Here is a 22,739-nt window from a genome sequence, read left to right on the forward strand (position 1 = left end):
TATTCCCTGGTGGCTGTGGCCTCTTTCAGCAGTATAATGTGCCCTGCCACAAAGCAAAAATGGTTCAGGAATGGTTTGAGGAGCACAACAACGAGTCTGAGATGTTGAATTGGCCTCCAAATTCCCCTGATCTCAATCCAATCGAGCATTTGTGGGATGTGCTGAACGAAAAAAGTCCGATCCATGGAGGCCCCACCTCACAACTTACAGGACTTAAAGGATCTGCTGCTAACATCTTGGTGCCAGATACCACAGCACACCTTCAGGGGTCTAGTGGAGTCCATGCCTTGACGGGTTTGGTAGCAAAAGGGGGACCAACACAATATTAGTAAGGTGGTCATAATGTTATGCCTGATCGGGAGGGTGAAGTGATTTTGATTAGAGATTACAAGATGAATTAAAAAAATAATGATGTGCATGAAAAAATCATAATAAAATACTGCAGAGAATTGTCAATTTTGATTTAAGTGCTTCACTCAAATGCACACTAATCATGGATCACCCCTTTGCAGGTTTGAACCTGCAACATTATTACTCTGACAATCACAGAGTTGATGCAATATCATCGACCATGAAAATAACAGGCCGACAGACAGTGAAGAACTCGCACTGACTGCCAAGTAAACAATACTAAATATGAAATTGATTTGTGCAGTTCGCCTTGATCATTCATTTACATTTAGTCCACAAATGAAGACCTTATGGATTTCAAAAAAGTTCCTAATGTAATATTTAATAGTTAGCCAAGTTATTTGACTAAATGATATACAGTACAAGTCTTGATCACTGTTCTCCCCCAGGCAGATAACGGACTTCCTGAGTCAATCTCCCTTATCAGTCCATCACAAGCCCCAGTGGGGATCTCAGTACACGCCTACAGCACCACCCATCAGATTAAACCACCAGTCAACTGCCAAGCGTCTTCTGTTTCCTGCTTCTAGTCATTCTCACATGGATGTGATCGTCATAATATTGCCTTCTAATGTTCTGTCTAACAAAACGTCTGATATGTGTGTGATAGAGCTCAGTCGACAGACATTAGATGGCACTTGAGACAGCAGGCCTGCACCACAGACAGGCAACACCACACTTCACATTCTGCCACCATCATTACATGAAAATCCTGGTCTGGCTCTGACCTCAGTACACAAAAGATCCATCTGGCTAGATGATTGTGAAAACTAATATATTCATTTGATCCCAGGCTAAGAGGTACTTGATCGCCTTGGTGGCACGTACGTAGGATATTTGGAAAGATGAGTGAGCTCAAGTGGTAAAGCCCGAAGGCTCCGTGACCTTGAAAATATGACAGAATAGCTATGGATTAATGATACAGCACTCATATGCGGTATAACACAGGAAGCATACGTAAGATGTGGAAGCACTGTAAAGGTTCAGTGAACATGAATGTGCCCATACCAGTTGCAATACCAGGAATACCTCTAAAACAATCTCTCATTTCACCACTCATAGTACACATTTTTGTGTAACAATATGTCTAATGATTAGATCAGTTTGATAATAGAGGCTACTGCATATTTTGACAAAAAATTCAATCCTTTCACTCTTGGAGGTAAAATAAAAGTCTTTTAATAACTGGGAAAATATTTATATGACTGCACGCAGTAAAATGCTGTGTGCACCGGGGTATGTATACTTCACTATATGGTAAACTGCACACAGTATATAGAGTATAAAATCACAGGATACTTAATTCACATTATTTGACAGATGTAACTAATCTTTAAAAAAATTAAAAAAAAACTATATTATTATTTAAATCATTTCCTCATTCATAACTATTCTGATGGGTTATGTAAAATAAAAATACATTTTTATTTACTTGTTTTTTTTAGAATTGAAATTAAAATAACTAAAATGCAGAATTTACAAAAATATCGACTGTAAATAATGTGGCTGGGTGTGATGATATATACTATAAAAGACACTAATTGTTTTTGAATCAACCTTTAAAGGCACAATATGTAAGATTTTTGAATTAAAATATCCAAAAAACATAAGAACAATGTTATAGATTATTTCAGATGTATTACATTATTCCAAATGTTTCCAACAATGTTTAAATTCAAAGAAATCTGAAATTTTAACCAGTGACAAGGCCCATGTCATTGCATCACCTGTCAGTGGCATCATATCCATAGATAAACTAAACAATACAACAAGACGAAGGCATCAGGTGTTTAAATCTCAGCAGTTTCACAACCAGAAGCTGTGGAATGATGTGCCATTATTGATTCTCACTGTGAGTGGCGACACCCTGACCATTGCAAGATGGTGGGCGCGCTGACATGTCAGGAGCGGTGGAATGAGGCATTTACGTATAAATATCAATGGTTATATCCCCCTACCCTCAGCTGTCGGTAGAAACCATAGAAACAGTGCGTTTTCTAAAAAAAAAAAAAAAATGCGCAAGTAGTAGTTGTAGCATTAAAGTCAATGATCTCTGGTAGCATCTATCAAGCCTGTTTGTTTGGCACATTCGTGATGAACCACAATTATTCATTATCATGTGCTGCAGGTTCTGTCACCAAAGATAAACCCAAAAAGCAAAAACGGCTATGAACATGCCAACTCCCATAATTCCATGCTACATCACTGTGTCATCAAGCTACGTCTTTGTTATTGTTTTGAATAAAAGACCTCTAGTGGAGAAAATTACATACTGTGCCTTTAACACTAAAACAACTTAACGCATCAGGGTTGGTACATAACATGTTTTGAAAGAGAAATGCCATGGGTTTTTAATACCTTTTCTATTAAACTGCATGTAATTTATTACCAGGCACACCACATTTGAATTTGCCCATTCACTTTTCAAACTATATGTATATGTATATGAATTCAGCTGTGACAGGGCTGAAATATTACAGTGGTGAATGGTTCGGATTAGGGAAGCAGTGATTAATAACTATTACTATATACAAAGTAAGTAAGTGCAAGGCTGTAAGCACATATGTAGGTATCAATTTAAAGAATAATTCAAAGAATTACTCAATGAAAAAACCTGTATTTGTTGACAACAAATCTGAATATTTGCGGCATCGTTTCTTAAAGGGGGGGTATCACACACAGTTACTGCCAATCTCATGTTAATCTTGAGTACCTATAGAGTAGTAGTGCATGCTTCATATCTCCAAAAAGTTTTTAGTTTTATCATATTTATAAAAGATACATACGCTGTACCGAGTATTTCCGAAAACAGCCGAGCTCCTGGAGGCGTGTTGTTGTAAGTGGAGAGAGTGACGAGCTATCACGAGCACGCTCAGCTTTTGTGTAGAGATCGGCTGCAAGCTATCAATGGTCAGATGTATTTAAACACACACAATACACCATCGCATTATCCATGGATAACTTCTGAATCACTATAATGAATATAGTATAGCGTATAGTGAATGATGAATAACGAATTTATGAATTCACTACATTCGTGTTGTTTACATTATATGCACTTAGGCACCTATTGCCAACAAAACAGACATTTGAAGCAGTTTTACTCACCACCTGCGGTTACGACTCATGACCGGGATTATTACTGCTGTGACCGCTCCATCTTTCAGTTTCAAACGATCTGTAAATCCAGCGTAGAACTGGGCCTTGTTTATGAAACCATAAGCGCCGATCCTGAGGGCTCGAGTAGCCACGGAAAAACACGAGATATTCTCCATTCATTTTAACCAATAAAAAAGTGATTGCAACTATCAGTTTCTATGGATATTTTAATAACAAATGTTGAGAGCGCATCAATGTATTGCGTGAGCACAAAAATCTCAGCTCTACTTAAAGGATTAGTTCACTTTCATATAAAATTTTCCTGATAATTTACTCACCCCCATGTCATCCAAGATGTTCATGTCTTTCTTCAGTCAAAAAGAAATGAAGGTTTTTGATGAAAACATTCCAGGATTATTCTCCTTATAGTGGACTTCAATGGCCTCCAAACGGTTGAAGCTCAAAATTACAGTTTCAGTGCAGCTTCAAAGTACGGTTTTGGCGGAAGCACTTGGAAGGCGATCATTTGTTTATATAAAGCATATACATTTAAATTTTTTTCGAAAATGACCGATCGTTTCGCTAGATAAGACCCTTACTCCTCTTCTGGTTTCGTTTAAAGCCCTTTGAAGCTGCACTGAAACTATAATTTTGACCTTCAACCATTTGGAGGCCATTGAAGTCCACTATAAGGAGAATAATCCTGGAATGTTTTCATCAAAAACCTTCATTTCTTTTCGACTGAAGAAAGAAAGACATGAACATCTTGGATGACATGGGGGTGAGCAAATTATCAGGAAAATTTTATATGAAAGTGAACTAATCTTTTAACGCTGGGTTCTTTGGGAAGCAAGGTTATCTTTCCCTCACAACCAAAAACACACTTCTTTGGTGACATACTTGAAGTACTGTGACCAGTGCAGCGCTGCCGACGACTTCTGTAAACCCGAACACGCGTTAATGGGCGTGCACTTGCTCTCTCGCTCTGGTCGACGTGTGTGCGCGCGTGCCCTTCCGGGAGAAGTGCCTGTACAAGGAATTCCGCCCCCATTTACGTCACTCAGGCCCATACTCGAAAAAAAAAACCTGAATCCTGTAAGGATTTGGAAGAGAATTTTTGGCACAGAAATACTCCGTCATTCGTCCAACTCGTGTTTTGAAATTTTGGCCATGTTTAGCATGAGAATCCAACTCTTTAACAGTGTAAATAAGTCAGAATACATGAAATAGCATTACACCCCCCCTTTAAGAACAACTCCGGCTATACAGTAGGTCACTTCCGATATAAAAACACCTTGTAGTATACTGGACTGTGATACTGATTCAAGTGGTTATGCATCTGTACACTTGCTGCTAAAAGACATTGTTTTGCACAGAACGCATGAAAAGCATGAAACTATTACATCTCACTCTAGTTACAGCATGAAATAGAGTAGATGGCTACTTTGCATCCAACTTATCACACAGCGCCCATTTAACAGTCAAAACACACTCATTGTGCTCCTACTGTCTGTCACTTGGTGGACAGGTGTTACTGGTTTGCTTATTCACACGTTTACTTTCCACATGGAGTGCTGGCCAGCTCTGAAGAGACGCATCGCGCTCGTCTGTCTCCACAGAGCAAGGAGATGAGTGCCATCTGCCTGGTAACAAAGCCCCTTAATCTGACGCCATCCATACATCTGACCTCATAAGACCCAGATAAGATCCAAGAGCCCAGGGGTTAAATGAATGATTATCAAATACTGAAAGAAGAGTGAAAGAAATCACATGATTTTTTTCAGAGCAAGTCATTATTTTCAGTCATGTCTGATTGGAAAAGAGTAAGAACAGTTTTATGTACCTAAGGTTCCTAAAACGTGTTATTTTAGTATCATTGAGATACTATTATAGTTTTTATTAATATTTTGAATCATTTTAATTTTTATATTTTCTGTTTTCTTTTTTATTTCAGTTAAATGTTTAGTAATTTTCTTGTGTGTCTTGGTTCTTTTTAATATATATTTTTAAGGTCCCTCTAGTTTTTTTTTAGTTTTAGTTATTTTAGAATAACTATTATAACCCTGATTATTACTGATTAGTTGGTCACATGACATCATGTAACTCTCACCGTTATGCATTTTAATTAATAATAATAATAATAATAATAATAGTAATAAATATAAATTAATAATAAAAGGACAATAAAAACCTTAAAATAAATATACAGTATATTTATTAATAATAATGTTTATTTATTTATTTTTATTTCAAATAATTTATAAATAAAGTATTTTATATTAAATATGAATTTATAAATAATAAAGTCAATCTAAAATAAAAAAGTTAGTGCTGTAAATCTATTAAAAATTAACTAATCAAACATTTTTCTGTAATTAATCGTGATTAGTCGCACCTAATATTAAAGTTTTTAATATATTTTTATATTGTAATAATTTCACATTTAATCTCGAAATTAAATGTAGAAACAACATAAAGACAGTATATTTTATTTAATCTAACAGAAAAATCTAGAAATTGAATAAAGTTATCAAACACTTCATAGTCTGCATAATTTATAAATTAAATACAGATTAATTTTTTATTAAAGCTACAAATATGTTATTCAGTTAAGATCAGTGAGTGATTCTTTTTCTTTTGTTCTTTGATTAACATTAATGACAGACTGTAGCAGGTTTATTAGGCTGCTGTCACTTTAAGACCTGTTGCACATGACGCAGATCTGCATCCTATTTTAACTCTTTACATTCATTTAAGACTTTATTTGACTCATGAGGATACTCGACAAAACAGGCATTTTGGCATAACTGTGTGATTTTGTCCGTTCAAGCGCGAGAGAGGTCTCAATGCGGCCGGCGCGCGTCTGAAGCGACTTTCTGTGCGCATGAGTCGTGTGTCTGTCACGATTCACAGGCAGCACACCAGTTTTGCATCTTATAGCGCTTGAATGGTTTATTAGCACTTGAATGAATGGTAGTGTGGTCATATAATGTAACGCTATCTAAAGGACAGAACTCAATGACGGAAAAAAACAGATGCTATGTTAATTGCTTTAAATATTTTAAACGCGTTAAACTGAAAAAAATAATGTGTTAATGCGTTAATATATATTTTTTTTAGTACTGTCAAAATTAAGCTATATACTATAAATATTTTATGTTTATGTAATTGCTAATTATTAGGAAATTTGAACTTCGGAATCTCCAAAACAATAAACACTGGTGTACAGCTCTGTTGTTTCATCTAGATAAATAACAGGGGGAGGCAAGGGAGAGAGAGAGAAGAATGAGAGAAAGTAAAGAGTCAGTCCTGACCACAGCCTGGGGCAACACCTCCTGTCTGATGTTAGCAGTTCCCCTGGAGATTCATTAATGATTACCAGACACACAATCACAGAGATTTTTGTGATGCAAGAGTCCTAAAAGGGGGAGGTTACTTTAGGACATAAAAGGATCATAAAAGACCAGATCTATAGAGCTGTGATATATGATACTGTAAGCTGTATAGATCTCCGCCTCCGATCTGAAGAAAAGTGTCCGAACAGCTAATAACGCATCATCTCTGCAATTTTCAAGCCATTCAGACAGAATCAACAAATAGATCAGTGATTTCTGCCCATGAGCATCAAGACCATTACTGACAAGAACGACTCCATCAGGCCACTGTAATGCCGAAAGCCGATAGGCTTGCAGTTTAATGGCTATTGACAGCTGTTCCTTAGGGAGTCAGGGCTGGTGTACGGCATCAGGGAGCAGTCGACTCCAGGCAAGAAGCTTTCTCCATCTGCTGCCATCTCCTGTAGCTTCTCTTTCTCAGTCCTTCTCCACCCACAACCCTCTCAGTTAAAAGAGCATCTGCTCAACCACCCAACCCCCTCCATGTCCTCCTGGCTATGATTGGAATAGCAAATACCATACTACTCATACTAGTTTTGCTGGTTTATGTTAGCTTATTTTCGGTTTTATTGTGCTGTGCTTACGTGGTAACAGTCAGCACAGTGAAACTCTCTCAGAGAAGTTAAAGTTCCACCACTACAGCCATTAATACACTGCTTCAATAATACATTTCAAGACAATCACTGTTGGACATCAACTCTCCCGCTGTGAGCAATGTTCCTGTTATTATGCAGAAGTGGAAAGATAAAGGACAGTATTTTTCTGCTGATTCTTCATGGATTGTTAATCGCTCCTGGACGTCAGTCTGACAGATAATTAATTTAATAAATCGCTGCAGTAAGAAAAAAAGTCTCAACAAACCGCTGGATGCCATGAAGGAGATGAAAACCTCTTTTCATTTAATTTAAATGAGAGACCAGGATATTATATCCTTTTGTGCTCAGAAGAAGAAAGAAAGACATATGAGTTCAGAACAGCATAAGGATGAATAAGTTATGACAGTTTTTTCATCCTTTAACATGCAAAGTAATCAGTTTACTGCTGCATATTGCTAGAGATACATGATATAGTAGTATCATATCGATTATCGGCAGATATTTAATTTATATATATATATATATATATATATATATATATATATATATATATATATATATTTTTTTTTTTTTTTAAATCGGTATGCAGCGATATTGAATATAATTGTGCATTTTCATTTACCTCTGCTGTCATCTTTAAAGTTCATCTTAAAATACTAATAACAGTTTTTACAAATATCAAAATGAATCCATTTTACAAACTATTATAATGTTGTGATGCCTAAATCGATTATATTTTAGTTACATTTTTAGTTACATTTATTATTTTAAATAAATAAATAAATAAATAAATAAATGTATGCATGTATTTATGTATGCATGTATGTATGTACTCAGTCATAAACAGGCAATTCACTAAAGAAAGACTCTGTCCTGTATTTTTCAGTTGATTTGATTCACACTCGAAATGTGAACTAGACTTTGATGCTGCTGTAAGCATGCTTTCTTTTATACTGCATTCCTAAGGGAATCTGCGAATAACAGTAACAGGACATAAGTGGCAAACACACGCTCTTCGGACTCCAGAGGTTTGCACTGATACCTCGACTGCACTGTTCTGCTACTCCCATGGGTTTAGTTTGGCCAAAATGATGCAACTTACTTCACAATAATAGTAGCTGACAAACAATGTGGCCTAAAGATGATGGTGAGCAGCTAAGAGGTCTTGAGGAAACTCAATCCAGGTCCTCTGTTCATCTCACCTGTCAAATCCATACACTTCCACTGCAATGTTTTCTTTGATAAGCTTGTAAACATTTTCCCTTCCCGATAAATTATTCAGAGACAGGGTTCTGTGGTTCATGCACAATGTTTGACCTAAAGACTATTTTGAGCAATCGTTTGATAGGCAGAGAGACACTAAAGAGCTCTAGAGGATGGGGTAATTAGCCAGGGAGAGCAGTTTATGGGCTCTCTGATGCCCTTGTCCAATTGACCTCCCTGATAAAAGCGCCATTACTGGCAATTAAACCAGAAGACGCAAAACAAGGGGCTCTAAGAGGAAGTGCTACGACTGAACTGTTGTATATGAATCAACTGGCTTCGTTCATGTAAACAAACAGCCGCCAGTTTACTGAACCACAAAATGAATGCAAAGGTGTGTTTTAGCAGGTACACCCAATGCATTTATATTCAAGATACATTACAAAAGACTCATGTATGGACATGACCTTACATGAATTTACCTTGGTAGATTAGGTAAACACAGAAGAAAAAAAAATTAAGGATGCATGATATTATAATTTTGGCCGATACCAATAAATTAATAATTATTATTACTAATTATTTCCAATTTATTCTTTCTTATAACCGAAAAACATTAAATATTAAAATAAATATTAACATTTTAAATAATAATAATAATAGTAAATCAATTTAGGTAACACAATATCTGAATGTACTTTATAAAAAAAATGGATATTAATTTTGAGATATGCTAAAGATTATATTTCAGTTTTATTCAATTATTATTATCAAAGATTAACTTAACTTAAAAAGAACTCAATGCAGTGCAAGCGCTGACTGAAACACAGCGCAAGCGTGTGCACAGAAAGCCACGTCTCTGAGCATGCAATCGCGAATTCAGTTCTCTTTCACGTCTTATTGTGCTTGAATGGTCGAATACACACGCATTTATGTCAAAATGCCCATCGTGTGGAGTATTCATGTAAACACAGCAGGTTATGTCTCAAGTGTAAGTAAACAGTTGGGTGTAAACCGGATGTGTATCAGTATAGGTCGTTTGGTCTTAAAGTGACAGCAGCCTAAGGGGCCGTTCACATATAGCGTCTTTTGCACGCTCAAATTCGTTATTTCAAATGTAGCCGTGCGGTAGGCGCACTCAATGGAAGCGACGCGGTCGCGAGGTGCATGCGGTGCAGTTTCACATCTTTTCAGAATGCCGCAAGCGCACCGCAGGTCATGTGACAAGAACCAACCAATCAGCTTCGGCCTTTCCGTAAACAAAACATCGAAAGCTTAGCCGAACAGCTGATCATAGCTGTACAGGTTGATTTTTATATCTCATCTCCATAAATATATCTAGTACTAAAGCTAATGCAAGGGCTAGAAATCAATTAATCCTTTGCTGATACTTCCTTGTCATCGCGGAGAGCACAGTTCATGGTTACATAGCAACGACAGGCGCCACGGGAGCGCGAGCGCTTTGGAAAGAAGGAGAAAGTGGCGCTGCCGCGCTTTCCACGCGTTTTTAGACGCGATACGTGAACGGCCCCTAATATAGCTGCTGCTCTGTTTCATTAATGTGAATCAAGCAAAAGTGAAAATAACTTACTGCTCTTGACTGAATAACTTTTTTTAGCTTTAATAATGCTCCTTTTATCTTATTTTTAATAACAGAAATTAGATAAAATAACTATACTGTGTGATATATATATATATATATACACACACACACACACACACACACAAACCCGATTCCAAAAAAGTTGGGACACTGTACAAATTGTGAATAAAAAAGGAATGCAATAATTTACAAATCTCATAAACTTATATTTTATTCACATTAGAATATAGATAACATATCAAATGTTGAAAGTGAGACATTTTGAAATGTCATGCCAAATATTGGCTCATTTTGGATTTCATAAGAGCAACACATTCCAAAAAAGTTGGGACAGGTAGCAATAAGAGGCCGGAAAAGTTAAATGTACATATAAGGAACAGCTGGAGGACCAATTTGCAACTTATTAGGTCAATTGGCAACATGATTGGGTATAAAAAGAGCCTCTCAGAGTGGCGGTGTCTCTCAGAAGTCAAGATGGGCAGAGGATCACCAATTCCCCTAAATGCTGCAGCGAAAAATAGTGGAGCAATATCAGAAAGGAGTTTCTCAGAGAAAAATTGCAAAGAGTTTGAAGTTATCATCATCTACAGTGCATAATATCATCCAAAGATTCAGAGAATCTGGAACAATCTCTGTGCGTAAGGGTCAAGGCCGGAAAACCATACTGGATGCCCGTGATCTTCGGACCCTTAGAAGGCACTGCATCACATACAGAAACGCTACTGTAATGGAAATCACAACATGGGCTCAGGAATACTTCCAGAAAACATTGTCGGTGAACACAATCCACCGTGCCATACGCTGTTGCCGGCTAAAACTCTATAGGTCAAAAAAGAAGCCATATCTAAACATGATCCAGAAGCGCAGGCGTTTTCTCTGGGCCAAGGCTCATTTAAAATGGACTGTGGCAAAGTGGAAAACTGTTCTGTGGTCAGACGAATCAAAATTTGAAGTTCTTTTTGGAAAACTGGGACGCCATGTCATCCGGACTAAAGAGGACAAGGATAACCCAAGTTATTATCAGCGCTCAGTTCAGAAGCCTGCATCTCTGATGGTATGGGGTTGCATGAGTGCGTGTGGCATGGGCAGCTTACACATCTGGAAAGGCACCATCAATGCTGAAAGGTATATCCAAGTTCTAGAACAACATATGCTCCCATCCAGACGTCGTCGCTTTCAGGGAAGACCTTGCATTTTCCAACATGACAATGCCAGACCACATACTGCATCAATTACAACATCGTGGCTGAGTAGAAGAAGGATCCAGGTACTGAAATGGCCAGCCTGCAGTCCAGATCTTTCACCCATAGAAAACATTTGGTGCATCATAAAGAGGAAGATGCAACAAAGAAGACCTAAGACAGCTGAGCAACTAGAAGCCTGTATTAGACAAGAATGGAGCAACATTCCTATTCCTAAACTTGAGCAACTTGTCTCCTCAGTCCCCAGACGTTTGCAGACTGTTATAAAAAGAAGAGGGGATGCCACACAGTGGTAAACATGGCCTTGTCCCAACTTTTTTGAGATGTGTTGATACATATTTGTGATACATTTTCTCATACATTTTCTCAGTTTAAACATTTGATATGTCATCTATGTTGTATTCTGAATAAAATATTGAAATTTGAAACTTCCACATCATTGCATTCCTTTTTTATTCACAATTTGTACAGTGTCCCAACTTTTTTGGAATCAGGGTTGTGTGTGTGTGTGTATATATATATATATATATTTTGTTATCATGAAATAAAATTTCTCATATCATGAAATAAGAATTTGGTCATATCGCCCACCCCTACATAGAGATTTAGGCCATGTAACAACCACCCACAACACCCATGTTTTTCATTAGCAAACTCTACTCACATAAATCTAAAAAAAAAAAAAAAAAAAAAACCTTTTGATTAGCAGGCACATTTTTCATGGTTGAGGGGTGTTCACTGGAAAACAAAACAAAGACATTGAATAATAAAAATAATAGGTCTTTTGCCATGCTAGTAAAACTTGGTTTTCATATACATGAAGTGCTGGAATAAGTTATTATATGTGATTATTCCCTTTTAGAGCCTTATTAATAATCATAAAGCAAACGTTGACAGTACTGTCAAATTTCTGTAATATACGGCATCTTCCCTTAGGCTGAACACAGAGAACTGACAATACATGTGAATTATGTCTATGTGGGGATTCCCAGACAAACAATACGTAAAGACCCCCAGATTAGTTTAGGGCTTTGCCCTGAGCAGTTAAACAGCAGGAGCTGAAAACAGTTTTTACTGTTATATTCATAAAGGTATCTGTTGAGACGCCATGCCTGTTCAGAGTAGGGGGAGGGGAGCGTCAGCAGTCAGACGCAGGCAGACACAGGCACAGTGTGTTCGCTTGAGGCAGACCACCCAGGTCACCTGCCACCTGGGCTGTTGTTATGGCAACCATATCCTCTCCAAACAACTACATTCAGGTGAGACGATGGAGGGAGGTGAATGGGCAGAAACGCTTTACATGTCATGCTAATTAAGAGTTTGTGCTCAGTTACATAATACCTGCAAACATTTTTACAAGCATTGCGATGATTGTGCGTGTAAATCTGTGATTAAATGATTATTCAGAAGTACCAACTCAGAGAGTATGCGATTTTAGATGCAGCCTTTACTTATGAGCAAGTCATTGAATCGCTTACTCAACCTATTTGTTGAACAACATTCATTCACTCAGAAATCAAACCATACTTCATTTCAAAGTATTTTCACTGGTAGCACAAAACAGACAAGCTAACCATCTGCAACAGTATTTAATAACATATTCAGTGTATATGATTATGTTATGATTATTATATTCCTTGTCCCTGTCCCTAAAGTTCTCCCCTACAACTACGCTTACCCCTACCCCTTAAACACTTTATTCCCACTATTAATTTCCAGCTAGGCACTTGAATTCCACTTTTTGAATATTTTGTTCATTTTTATTTAAAATATATGCCTCTCTGAGCGTAGCAAAAGGGAGAAGAATGAGTTCGTAAAAATTAAGATTCGAACTTGGGTCGGTCACGTCAAAAGCTGACGCTACCCGACTTACTCTCCACACCACTGATCTTGTTATTATATGGGTTTCTTTTATAATTTTGTCTGGCTCAGACAATGGTGGGCGGAGTTAATATAAAATAGCCTCTGCCAACAAGCCAAAACAGGCCAAAAAACCAAACTGTAAACAAACTAGCCTATCCCAAATAACATCAAGAATGTTTGTTCTTGCTGAACGGAGGCACAAACATTTTCACCCAGAGCTCCACAATATCATGAGGAATTCAGGCAGATCAGTGGCTGCTGGTCTTAAGCCTGGCCTAAAGAACACAGCACTACATTCCAACCCCCTAAAAGACATACCCCCTACTCCACCTAGCCGGCAAGACAACAGTCAGACGAAAAGAGAGAGAGATAGAGAGAAAGAAGGAAATTCCTGGAATAGCTCAGAAGTGGAGAGTCACATTCATAACCACTCCTGTTGCAGCGTGTCCACAAAACCTAGCCAAGAACAGGGGTTTTCTTATCAGCAAGTAAACTAATTAAACCCACCCTCTCTCTATTAAACACACACACATAATGAGAGTGATACGTGCTGCGGGCCCCGAACTCATATATGAAAACACAAATGCTGGCCCCTGAAATTTTTCCTGGCCCTCATTTTGTTTTGTTTATCTGCAGCACACAGGAAAAAAGACGAGGATTGAGCCAAGGCCTGACCCAACACCCCTCCCCTGTCTGCACTCCCTTTCTCTCTCTGTCGTTCACTTCCTTCCTGTATTCTCCAGTCCCCTGCTGCTCCTTGGGCTGTAAATGGAGACAGTGGTGCAAAACTTTGGGTAACTGTACATAAACAAAAAAAGAAAAAAAAAGAAAAAAGAAAAAAGGTTGCAAACATTGCAAACATTTCCACGGTTTTAAAGACCTTCATGATGTTGATGGTGTGGAAACAAGCATTATGAAATACAAAAACTAATCTAGAGCCTTAAAACAACGGTTAATGAAGATTGGTGTGTCCCACACTTGGTGTGTCTAGACAGACTAGTCCTAACAGGCTGATTTGCGCACACAAGAAATTTTTTTTATTTTTTTTACAGCCATTGTATATCTCTAATGTCACAGTAAAAAATAAACAGACAAAGAAAGGAGAGAAGGGGGAGGAAGTGTGTGTCAGGTTTTGCCTAGACTACCAATCAAAAGCTTGGGGCCGGGTAATATTTTTTTATGTTTCTGAAAGAAACCAAGGCTGCATGTAAAATACAGTAAAAACAGTAATACTGTAAAATATCAGGGTTTTTCCTGGGTCAAAAATGAAAGTACTTTCGGTGGTGGCGGACGAAAACGGTCATCCACACACACAGTACAAAGTGCCCTACCCATGTGAACTGCAAGCCCAGTACTGACATTAAAGGGATAGTTCACCCAAAATTCACCCTCAAGCCATCCTAGGTGTGTATGACTATCTTCTTTCAGACAAATACAATCGGAGTTATATTAAAAAATATCCTGGCTCTTCCAAGCTTTATAATGGTAGTGAATGGCACTCCTGATTTTGAAGTCCAAAAAAGTGCATCCATCGATCATAAAAGTATTCCACACGACTCCAGGGAGTTAATAAAGGCCTTCTGAAGCGAAGTGATGCGATTTTGTAAGAAAAATATCCATATAACTTCATTAACTAAAATAACTAGTTTCTGGCAGACAGCTAATGCAAGTCGACGTACGGCAAAAGAGTAACCTCTGACGTGATGTATGACAGGATGTAGGAGTAGCGTACGCAAAGACGCCTCTCACAATTTAAACAAATAGGGCTGGGCAACAAACTCAAGCTCCTCTTCTCTTATATCGAAATCCTCTGACATTTCTCTTTTTTCTCTTGTTTTAGACTTCTAATTCGTGACCGGTGTTTTGTTTTGATCTATCCTCTGCTCTTCTGCATTCGTCATTACTTCATGTGTCGGGTCTGAGGTCACTCTTCCACCAGAACTAGACTCGCGTACGGCAGGAAGCCAGTGATTATAGTTTATAAAGTTATAAATATGGATATTTTTCTTACAAAAACACATCGCTTTATTAGCTTGAAGGCCTTTATTAACTCCCTGGAGCTGTATGGGTTACATTTATGATGGATGGATGTGCTTTTTTGGGCTTCAAAATCTAAAGTACCATTCACTCCCATTTTGAAGCTTGGAAGCCAGGATATATTTAATTTAACTCTGACTGTGTTAGTCTGAAAGAAGATAGTCATATTTACCTGGGATGACTTGAGGGTGAGTAATTCATGGAATAATTTTCATTTTGGGTGAACTATCCCTTTAAAACCAAAATAAATGCAGAAACAGGTTAGTAATATTAACTTATCTATTCATGAAATAAAAAAATTTAAAAAAAAAAAATTAAAAAAAAAATCACTGTCAGGACAGATCAAAATAAGAAAGTGCTTTTTGCATATAAATCTGTAAATTTATATGCAAAAAGTCACTGGGTGACTGATTTGAAAAGTTAGTAATAAAATGAACAACAAAGTAACACATTACATAGAAAAAGTGGCAGGTCTATTGTTTTGCATTTACACTCCAACTTGATGCACAGATCATTTGACATCCAGTATCAGATTGTTTTGTTCCATTCATTGATATAGTTATCACTGTCAATCGGATTCAACCGCACATTTAAATACGGTTGTCAATCAAGAAACTTTGTAGCTGTAGTAGTTTGTAGTTCGCAGCATGAAAAATATATATACAGAACAGGGGCGTTTCCTCTGAGGATGCAAGGGAGGCAGTGCCTACTCAAAAAAAAAAAAAAAAAAAAAAAAAAAAAAAATAGGATGAGAAAATAATCCTTATTACATATAAAACAACACAAATATTACAAATTATAACATTAAAAAGAGCGAAAGTCACTCGTATTTCTTAAGGAACACTGCCCAACAGCAACACCCGCAGGTAAAGTTACAGCAGGAGTCATGCCTCCCTTTCCACTCATAGAAAACCATTAGACCCCAAAAGCGTGCAGTGGGTTTTGTGGGGGGTAATTGAGAATGAATGGGGGAAAGTCACGTGAGAGAAGGCAATGTCTCCATCGCGCTATGATTGGATGTAATTGGTTATGATTGGCTATGATTGGTTTTGTGCGATAAATCCCGCCTCTTGTTGACGTGCACGTTTCGCGCATCAGTTTGAATGAACAAATGATGGCATCAATGGGAAGACTAATTGAAAAGTAAGTAAACAGATCACCCAGTTAGATATCACTGCTTTATGTCACGTCAAAATCAAACTTGAAATGGACTGAAAGCATGATGACTGCGGGGTTTTTTTTTTTAGTACAATCAGTTTGGTGAAATTAAACAGATGGTGACAGACGGTGTTTACGCAGCATGACTGATGATCAAAAATAGCCTAAGTTGACAATTAAAAAGAAAAACATCAATACACAAATAAAATATATTGTTTAAATGGCTACAGCCTTTAGTTGTTAAGTTGGAATGAATGTAGAAATGCTTAAAACACTAACTTGATGAGATTGACTTGGTTTTGATAAATAGAACATTTATTACAATACATTGTTAATGTAAAATTACAAAATAGAATTGTATTTGGTTTCTTTTTCTCTTTTTTGATGTAATGTAATGTTCATATAGCGAGGAAGATGTGTCAACGTTAAGAGTAATGCACATGAATTTACATTGATTCATAAATAAATAAAAAAATGTGCCTTCTCATTTCAGAACACCACTGCATGGCACTGATACAGAAAGCAAGCAAAGATCGCTGCCATTATAATCACTGAAGCTGTCAATTACAACGCAAGGTACACAAAGCTGCACTCCTGTTATAATCAATGAAGCTGTCTACGCTGTGCAATGAATCTCTTATTGACATCGAGTTTACACTTTGTTGGTTATAATGAACAAAAACTGCTGTTTGGAGCAGTGTTGAGCTGATTCTGACTAACTTAAACATCTGATTGGTCATTGCATTCACACGCTCAACAGATATGTCTGATTGGCTACAAAGCTCAACGCTGCAAAATGACGTTGGAAATAGAAACCTTTGACGCTCTTCACAGAATGCGAACACAAACCCTCAAAGGAGCGTTTTAAAGCAGACGGCTATGTGCGGGTACCAACACTGCAGAACGGTAGGTACATAGTCACATCAAATGATCAAATGTATCTTTGGTGAGATACAGTTACAGCAAAGCTGATTTTTCAGCAGCCATTACTCGAGTCTTCAATGTCACATGATCCTTTGTTTTAAACGTTTCCCTTGTTTTAGTTAAATTTTGGCCACCTTCTACTAATTTGTTCCTTGTTTTAAAACAAATTAATAAGTCGTAGGAACTAATTCTAATAATTTGTGGTCACTATATCTTGTTTTTTTCTCTCTGCATGTCATGTGTAGGGCTCTGTATAATGTAATTGTAAAAACAGATAAAATCAGCTGCACAATTAAATATCCAATATTGACCAATACTGATGAATAAAAAAAAAAATCTGCTATGCAACCGATTTGAGCACCCCTAAAAAAGGTCAAGTGAGGGTTACGTTTAGAGGTAGGGTATTGATTTAGGGTAAGTATCATTATTAGCTCAGTATAAAAAACAATAGAATTCAATGGAATGACCCCATCATTGTGTGTGTGTGTGTGTGTGTGTGTGTGTGTGTGTGTGTGTGTGTGTGTGTGTGTGTGTGTGTGTGTTTGTGTACATAGTCGACGAGAGCCTCAGGGGACACAAGGACTCAGATCATAAGTCTGACCTTGCATTGGATTCTGTCAACCTGATTGATCAAAGCAATCAATCCATGTTAATATCATTACAGAATACACAGGGGACTGGAGGGTCTTCACACTTTCAATGGCCAACTAGTGAATGCTGATTACCAGACCACCTTCAAAGGTGTGAGGAAAATTGAGCAGTGAGAAGATTTGACAGTCAAATCAATGATTCCCAACAAACTCCTTTGCATTCAGCTGTTGCTCCAACCAACATTTAGCTTGCTCACTCAAAAAATCTGTCAGGTGTGACAAAGCAAAGCACCTCCCTTGACCGTCCGCTACATTCCTGGAATACAACAACATATGACTGGAAAACTTCTACCAGTATTTAATTGCCATCCAAGTCAAATTACTGAATCATGTACTTCTACTAAGAGAGGTTTGTGTTCCGAGCCTAGTTCCTGGCAGTTTTTATCACTTTTTATTTGTGCCCTGAAGGGAGGTGGGGCGGGTGCGACACACTTTCCTGCTGTGTCAGGGTTAAAAAGCTAAAAAGCTAGAGGAGACCTCACCATTATCAGACCTTGTAAGCACCCCTCCCCCATCCCACCACAACCGACCACCATTTCAGGTTTTAAAGGGCCAGGTGGTCCCATGAGAACTGCCTGCCATATTTTAATGGCACAATGATGGATAAAAACTTTCCATATTATACTGCACATCTTGGAAAAAAATAACTATAAAAGTAACACGAACATTTAGAAACATGTTGGGGTACACTACTGTTCAAAAGGTTGAGGTTGGTAAGATTTTTTGTGATGTTTTTGAAAGAAGTGTCTAAAGCTTACCAAGGCTGCATGTATTTGATAAAAAAAAATACATTAAAAACAGTATTGTAAAATAGTATTATAATTTAAAATAACTGTTTTCTATTTGAAAACATTTTAAACTGTAATTTATTCCTGTGAATCAAAGCTGAATTTTCAGCAGCCATTATTCCAGTCTTCAGTGCCACATGATTTCAAAAGAAAACAGCATTCATTTGAAATGTAAATCTTTCGTAACATTAAAAATGTAGATAATTTACTGTCACATTTGATCAATTTAATGCATCCTTGCTGAATAAAAGTATTAAAGGGGTCATGACCTGCATTGTTTTATTGTTTTATAATGTTTCCTGGGGTGCACTTATAATGTTAGTATGCTTTTTACATCAAAAATTGTCATCATTCAGAAATAAAAGGCATTTTTCCTACCCTGATTTTAGCCCTGTTATTTGAACGCTCCGTTTTAAGGGGTGTGTCTGCTGTGAGACTTCAGTGTAAACACCCACTGCTGTGATTGGCTGACATCTTTCTATTTGAAATAGCCAAGTATTACTCTCCCTTTTAGCACATGTTTACTATTACAGCTCTCAAGGTTAACTAATCTTGAAAAGTGCTGCATTACATTTAGATCTATGGCATTATATTTAGATTGTGGCATGAAGAGTTGCAGTGATGAACATTGTAGCCGATCACAGACATGTTGCTGAGTGCATGAAAGCAGTGATAGCCATTGCAACTCAATTTCTGCACACTAAAGAACGCTTTCATCATAACTGACAGTGCAAACATGAAGTAATAAAGAAATTTGATTAATAAAATGGGAGTTGTCGTGAATCCAGAACTCAGTAACTGATAAACTCGCACTGTTTGATTGACAGCTCCAGCGATTGTAAAGGGAGCGTTCTTTGATCGCTTTCTATGTATAATTTAATCACGGTTTAAATAACAGATTATTTTCATCCTACTAAGAGAAACAATGTGAAGCTGACCATTTAGTTACTGGTTTGATTTACTGTCACATAGACAAAAAACATCTGACTGTACATGAATCATTAAATATCAGATCAGGCATTAGAATTAACAGTTACTTACATGTTGTTGCATTACTGTTGAATCCATATTTTAAAAGTCTGCGCTGAAATGCAATTGATTTACCAAAGAATCCACAGTGAAATGTACCGAAATAAATAACGCTCAACTGAGACATTCACATTGGTCAAAATAAATAACCATATTCATAGCATTAGGATCCTTTGAAAGGTAATGTTATTTTTAGTCCTGTATCGCTTTTCTCTCCTCGTCATCTCTTTAACACGCCAGTGGGCGGGGCTAACATTGCAATGATGAAGTAAGTGTTTCAGCTAGATAGGCACATTTCAGGACCAGCTGTTGGCTGGGCCCGGTGTCAATAAAAGCTTTTATTAGACTAACAAGGAAGTTTTCACTTCTGAAACTTACAGGATATTCTTCCATATTATGATGGCCTCTTATATATCAAAAGCTCAAGGAAAAGTTGATTTCTCAATTCATGACCCCTTCAATTTCTTTCAAAAGAAATTACAGACCAAACTTTTGAACGATTGTAGTATTTTTAAGAGTTTCCTACTTTGAATTGTAATTCTATTGCCATTGCACTGGAGTTAAAGTTATGCAACCTGATAGAGTGTCTGTTGTGGAAGGGACCAAAGCTCCACAACTACAAAATAAATCCTCACAGCTTACTCAACTTAATCCAGCCTAAGAACATCTACAGCATTTTAAAACTCTAGGATTTGGGGAGATTTGTGTAAGACTGGTTTCTGTTTCAAATAACAGAAGTTTTTCCATTCATGACGTTCTAACCCAAAAACTGTTGTGATCAATGCATCAAAGTAACCTCAATGTCCCTGAATAGAGGAGGACATGGACAATTACCTAAACAAAGAGCGTTAAATGTCTATTAAGACGCCATAATGATTTAACTGTAAGCATTCCGTCAAACATCACAAGTTGAAAAGTCAAATGTCAAGCTTTCTAATTAATAATAGGACTTTTTCGGGCCAGGTGTAGTAGACACACCTACAGTAACCAGATGTGATGCAACAAGCAATTTGTCTGAATGAAAAACTGCATCAGGACATATTTCATGTTAATTTTATAAGGATGTGCAGGATTTTGGATCAATGACATTTCATGGTGAGTGAGGCTACGCTGCACGACACCACTGAAATACAAACCAAGCGATTAACAAAACATCTCTGTCAGGGTCACGGATGGTTAGCGCAATAACTCAAGATTTACATGATAGAGATTTTATCACTCGTTACTTCGCTGCATTATTCCTGGTTTCAACATGGTGGAAGTCTAATTTTACATGTGCTTCATAAGCACTTTTACATTCCCATTCTAGGGCAGCGAGTATTGGTACCATGTACACATGATCACTCAATGTACATCGTTACATAATACTACCAATATTCTGACATTCAAGCCATATTCATTCAACATCATGCATCCTATAGTATACCGATCCCCTAATTCCCAAGAATATGCACTTAATGTGAAGGAAATGTTTTCATGTTCACAAGCACACACAAATTGGACACTAAATGTGCAATCAAATTCAAATCAAGTGTGCAAATCTGGATATTCAATACCATTTTAACATTTTATAGAATGGGGATAAACAAAGCTGACCCGCAACTAAATTAATAAATAAGCTGCCATCTCATAATTGCAATCAATATTCTGCTTCACACCACAGATGAACATTTCAGTGGTTTTACCTCATGGTGAAACAGCAGATCTCTTATATCACTATGTGCTTGTGAAGGGTGAATTAAACACGCATCACTTACATAGTCATGGAAGGCCTTCGCTTCACTGGAGTGATCACATGTGTCCCTTCTCTCAGGTGCTGCACAGTACAGGTCCCAAAACACACTGTGTAATGACAGCATTGTTTGTAATGATAAGATATTGCAGTGTCACAATGGTTACACTTCCTGATCATAACATTATAAGGCAACATGTATTAAGACTATGGGCTATCTGTTGAGATTAATTTACTTTTTATGCCAAGTCTCGCAGAGAACCAAAATATTTTCAGTTATAATAGTAATAGTAATTTTGAAATTAAAATCTTGTTTTCCCTTCAGATTATTTTAATATATTCTTCAAGCTAAGTCAAAGGCAAGTAGCCAGATATCATTGAATGTCACTGCCTGGTATCCATTCTATTCAATTATTCAAACATTAAAGTTTATTATAACATATTGTAAAGATTCCAGTTACAGCACAACACCGATCAACTACTGAATAGAGTTAATACACACCACCACCAAGAGTGCAGAAAGCCTGGCGGTTCACCAAGGGTTATGTTCTTCTCCCATCTTATCTAAACATAATAAAAAAAGACAGAAGATGACTTTAACACACAATGGACGCTTAACATTGCATAACATCCATTGGTCAACTCAATGCACATGATCATGGATTGGACTTAAGGATAAAAATGTATATGCACATACACACCTCTGATAAAAACGTCTGTGCGGATTTCTGAGCTCCCACGTGCAGCAAATATTCATATACGTATAATGCCAACCTGTACAATAAAACAAATGCCTCACAATAAAACTGTCTGGTTTCTTTCTATAGGTTACTAATAATACAGCCTTATTCTTGTCGTAGAGATTCATCATTGCAGTTTACTTCCATCAACAACTGTTTGCATCTAGTAGGCTATATACAGTATTTCCAAAACAATAATCGATATCCCTATGGGCGTTTGCAAACAGACACGTTGTGAAATAAATATCATGCTCTTATAAAAGTAAAAATAATAATAATAATAATAAAAAAAAAATATTAAAATAAAAA

The 22,739-nt window shown here is 37.1% G+C and overlaps 1 protein-coding gene across 2 annotated transcripts in view; it reads right to left on the reverse strand.

Moving 5' to 3' along the window:
• Positions 1-22,739, reverse strand: part of ssbp3a (single stranded DNA binding protein 3a) — a 40,028-nt gene that overhangs the window by 16,910 nt on the left and 379 nt on the right. For both annotated transcript variants that reach the window (XM_051882200.1, XM_051882191.1), the window contains exons 2-4: positions 22,392-22,464; positions 22,193-22,254; positions 21,716-21,800 (exon numbers count right to left, since the gene is read on the reverse strand). In XM_051882200.1, the coding sequence (XP_051738160.1) occupies positions 21,716-21,800; positions 22,193-22,254; positions 22,392-22,464 (220 nt within the window). The remainder of the gene's footprint in view (positions 1-21,715; positions 21,801-22,192; positions 22,255-22,391; positions 22,465-22,739) is intronic.

The sequence above is a fragment of the Ctenopharyngodon idella genome, chromosome 2 (genome assembly GCF_019924925.1).
Source record: "Ctenopharyngodon idella isolate HZGC_01 chromosome 2, HZGC01, whole genome shotgun sequence".
NCBI lineage: Eukaryota > Metazoa > Chordata > Actinopteri > Cypriniformes > Xenocyprididae > Ctenopharyngodon > Ctenopharyngodon idella.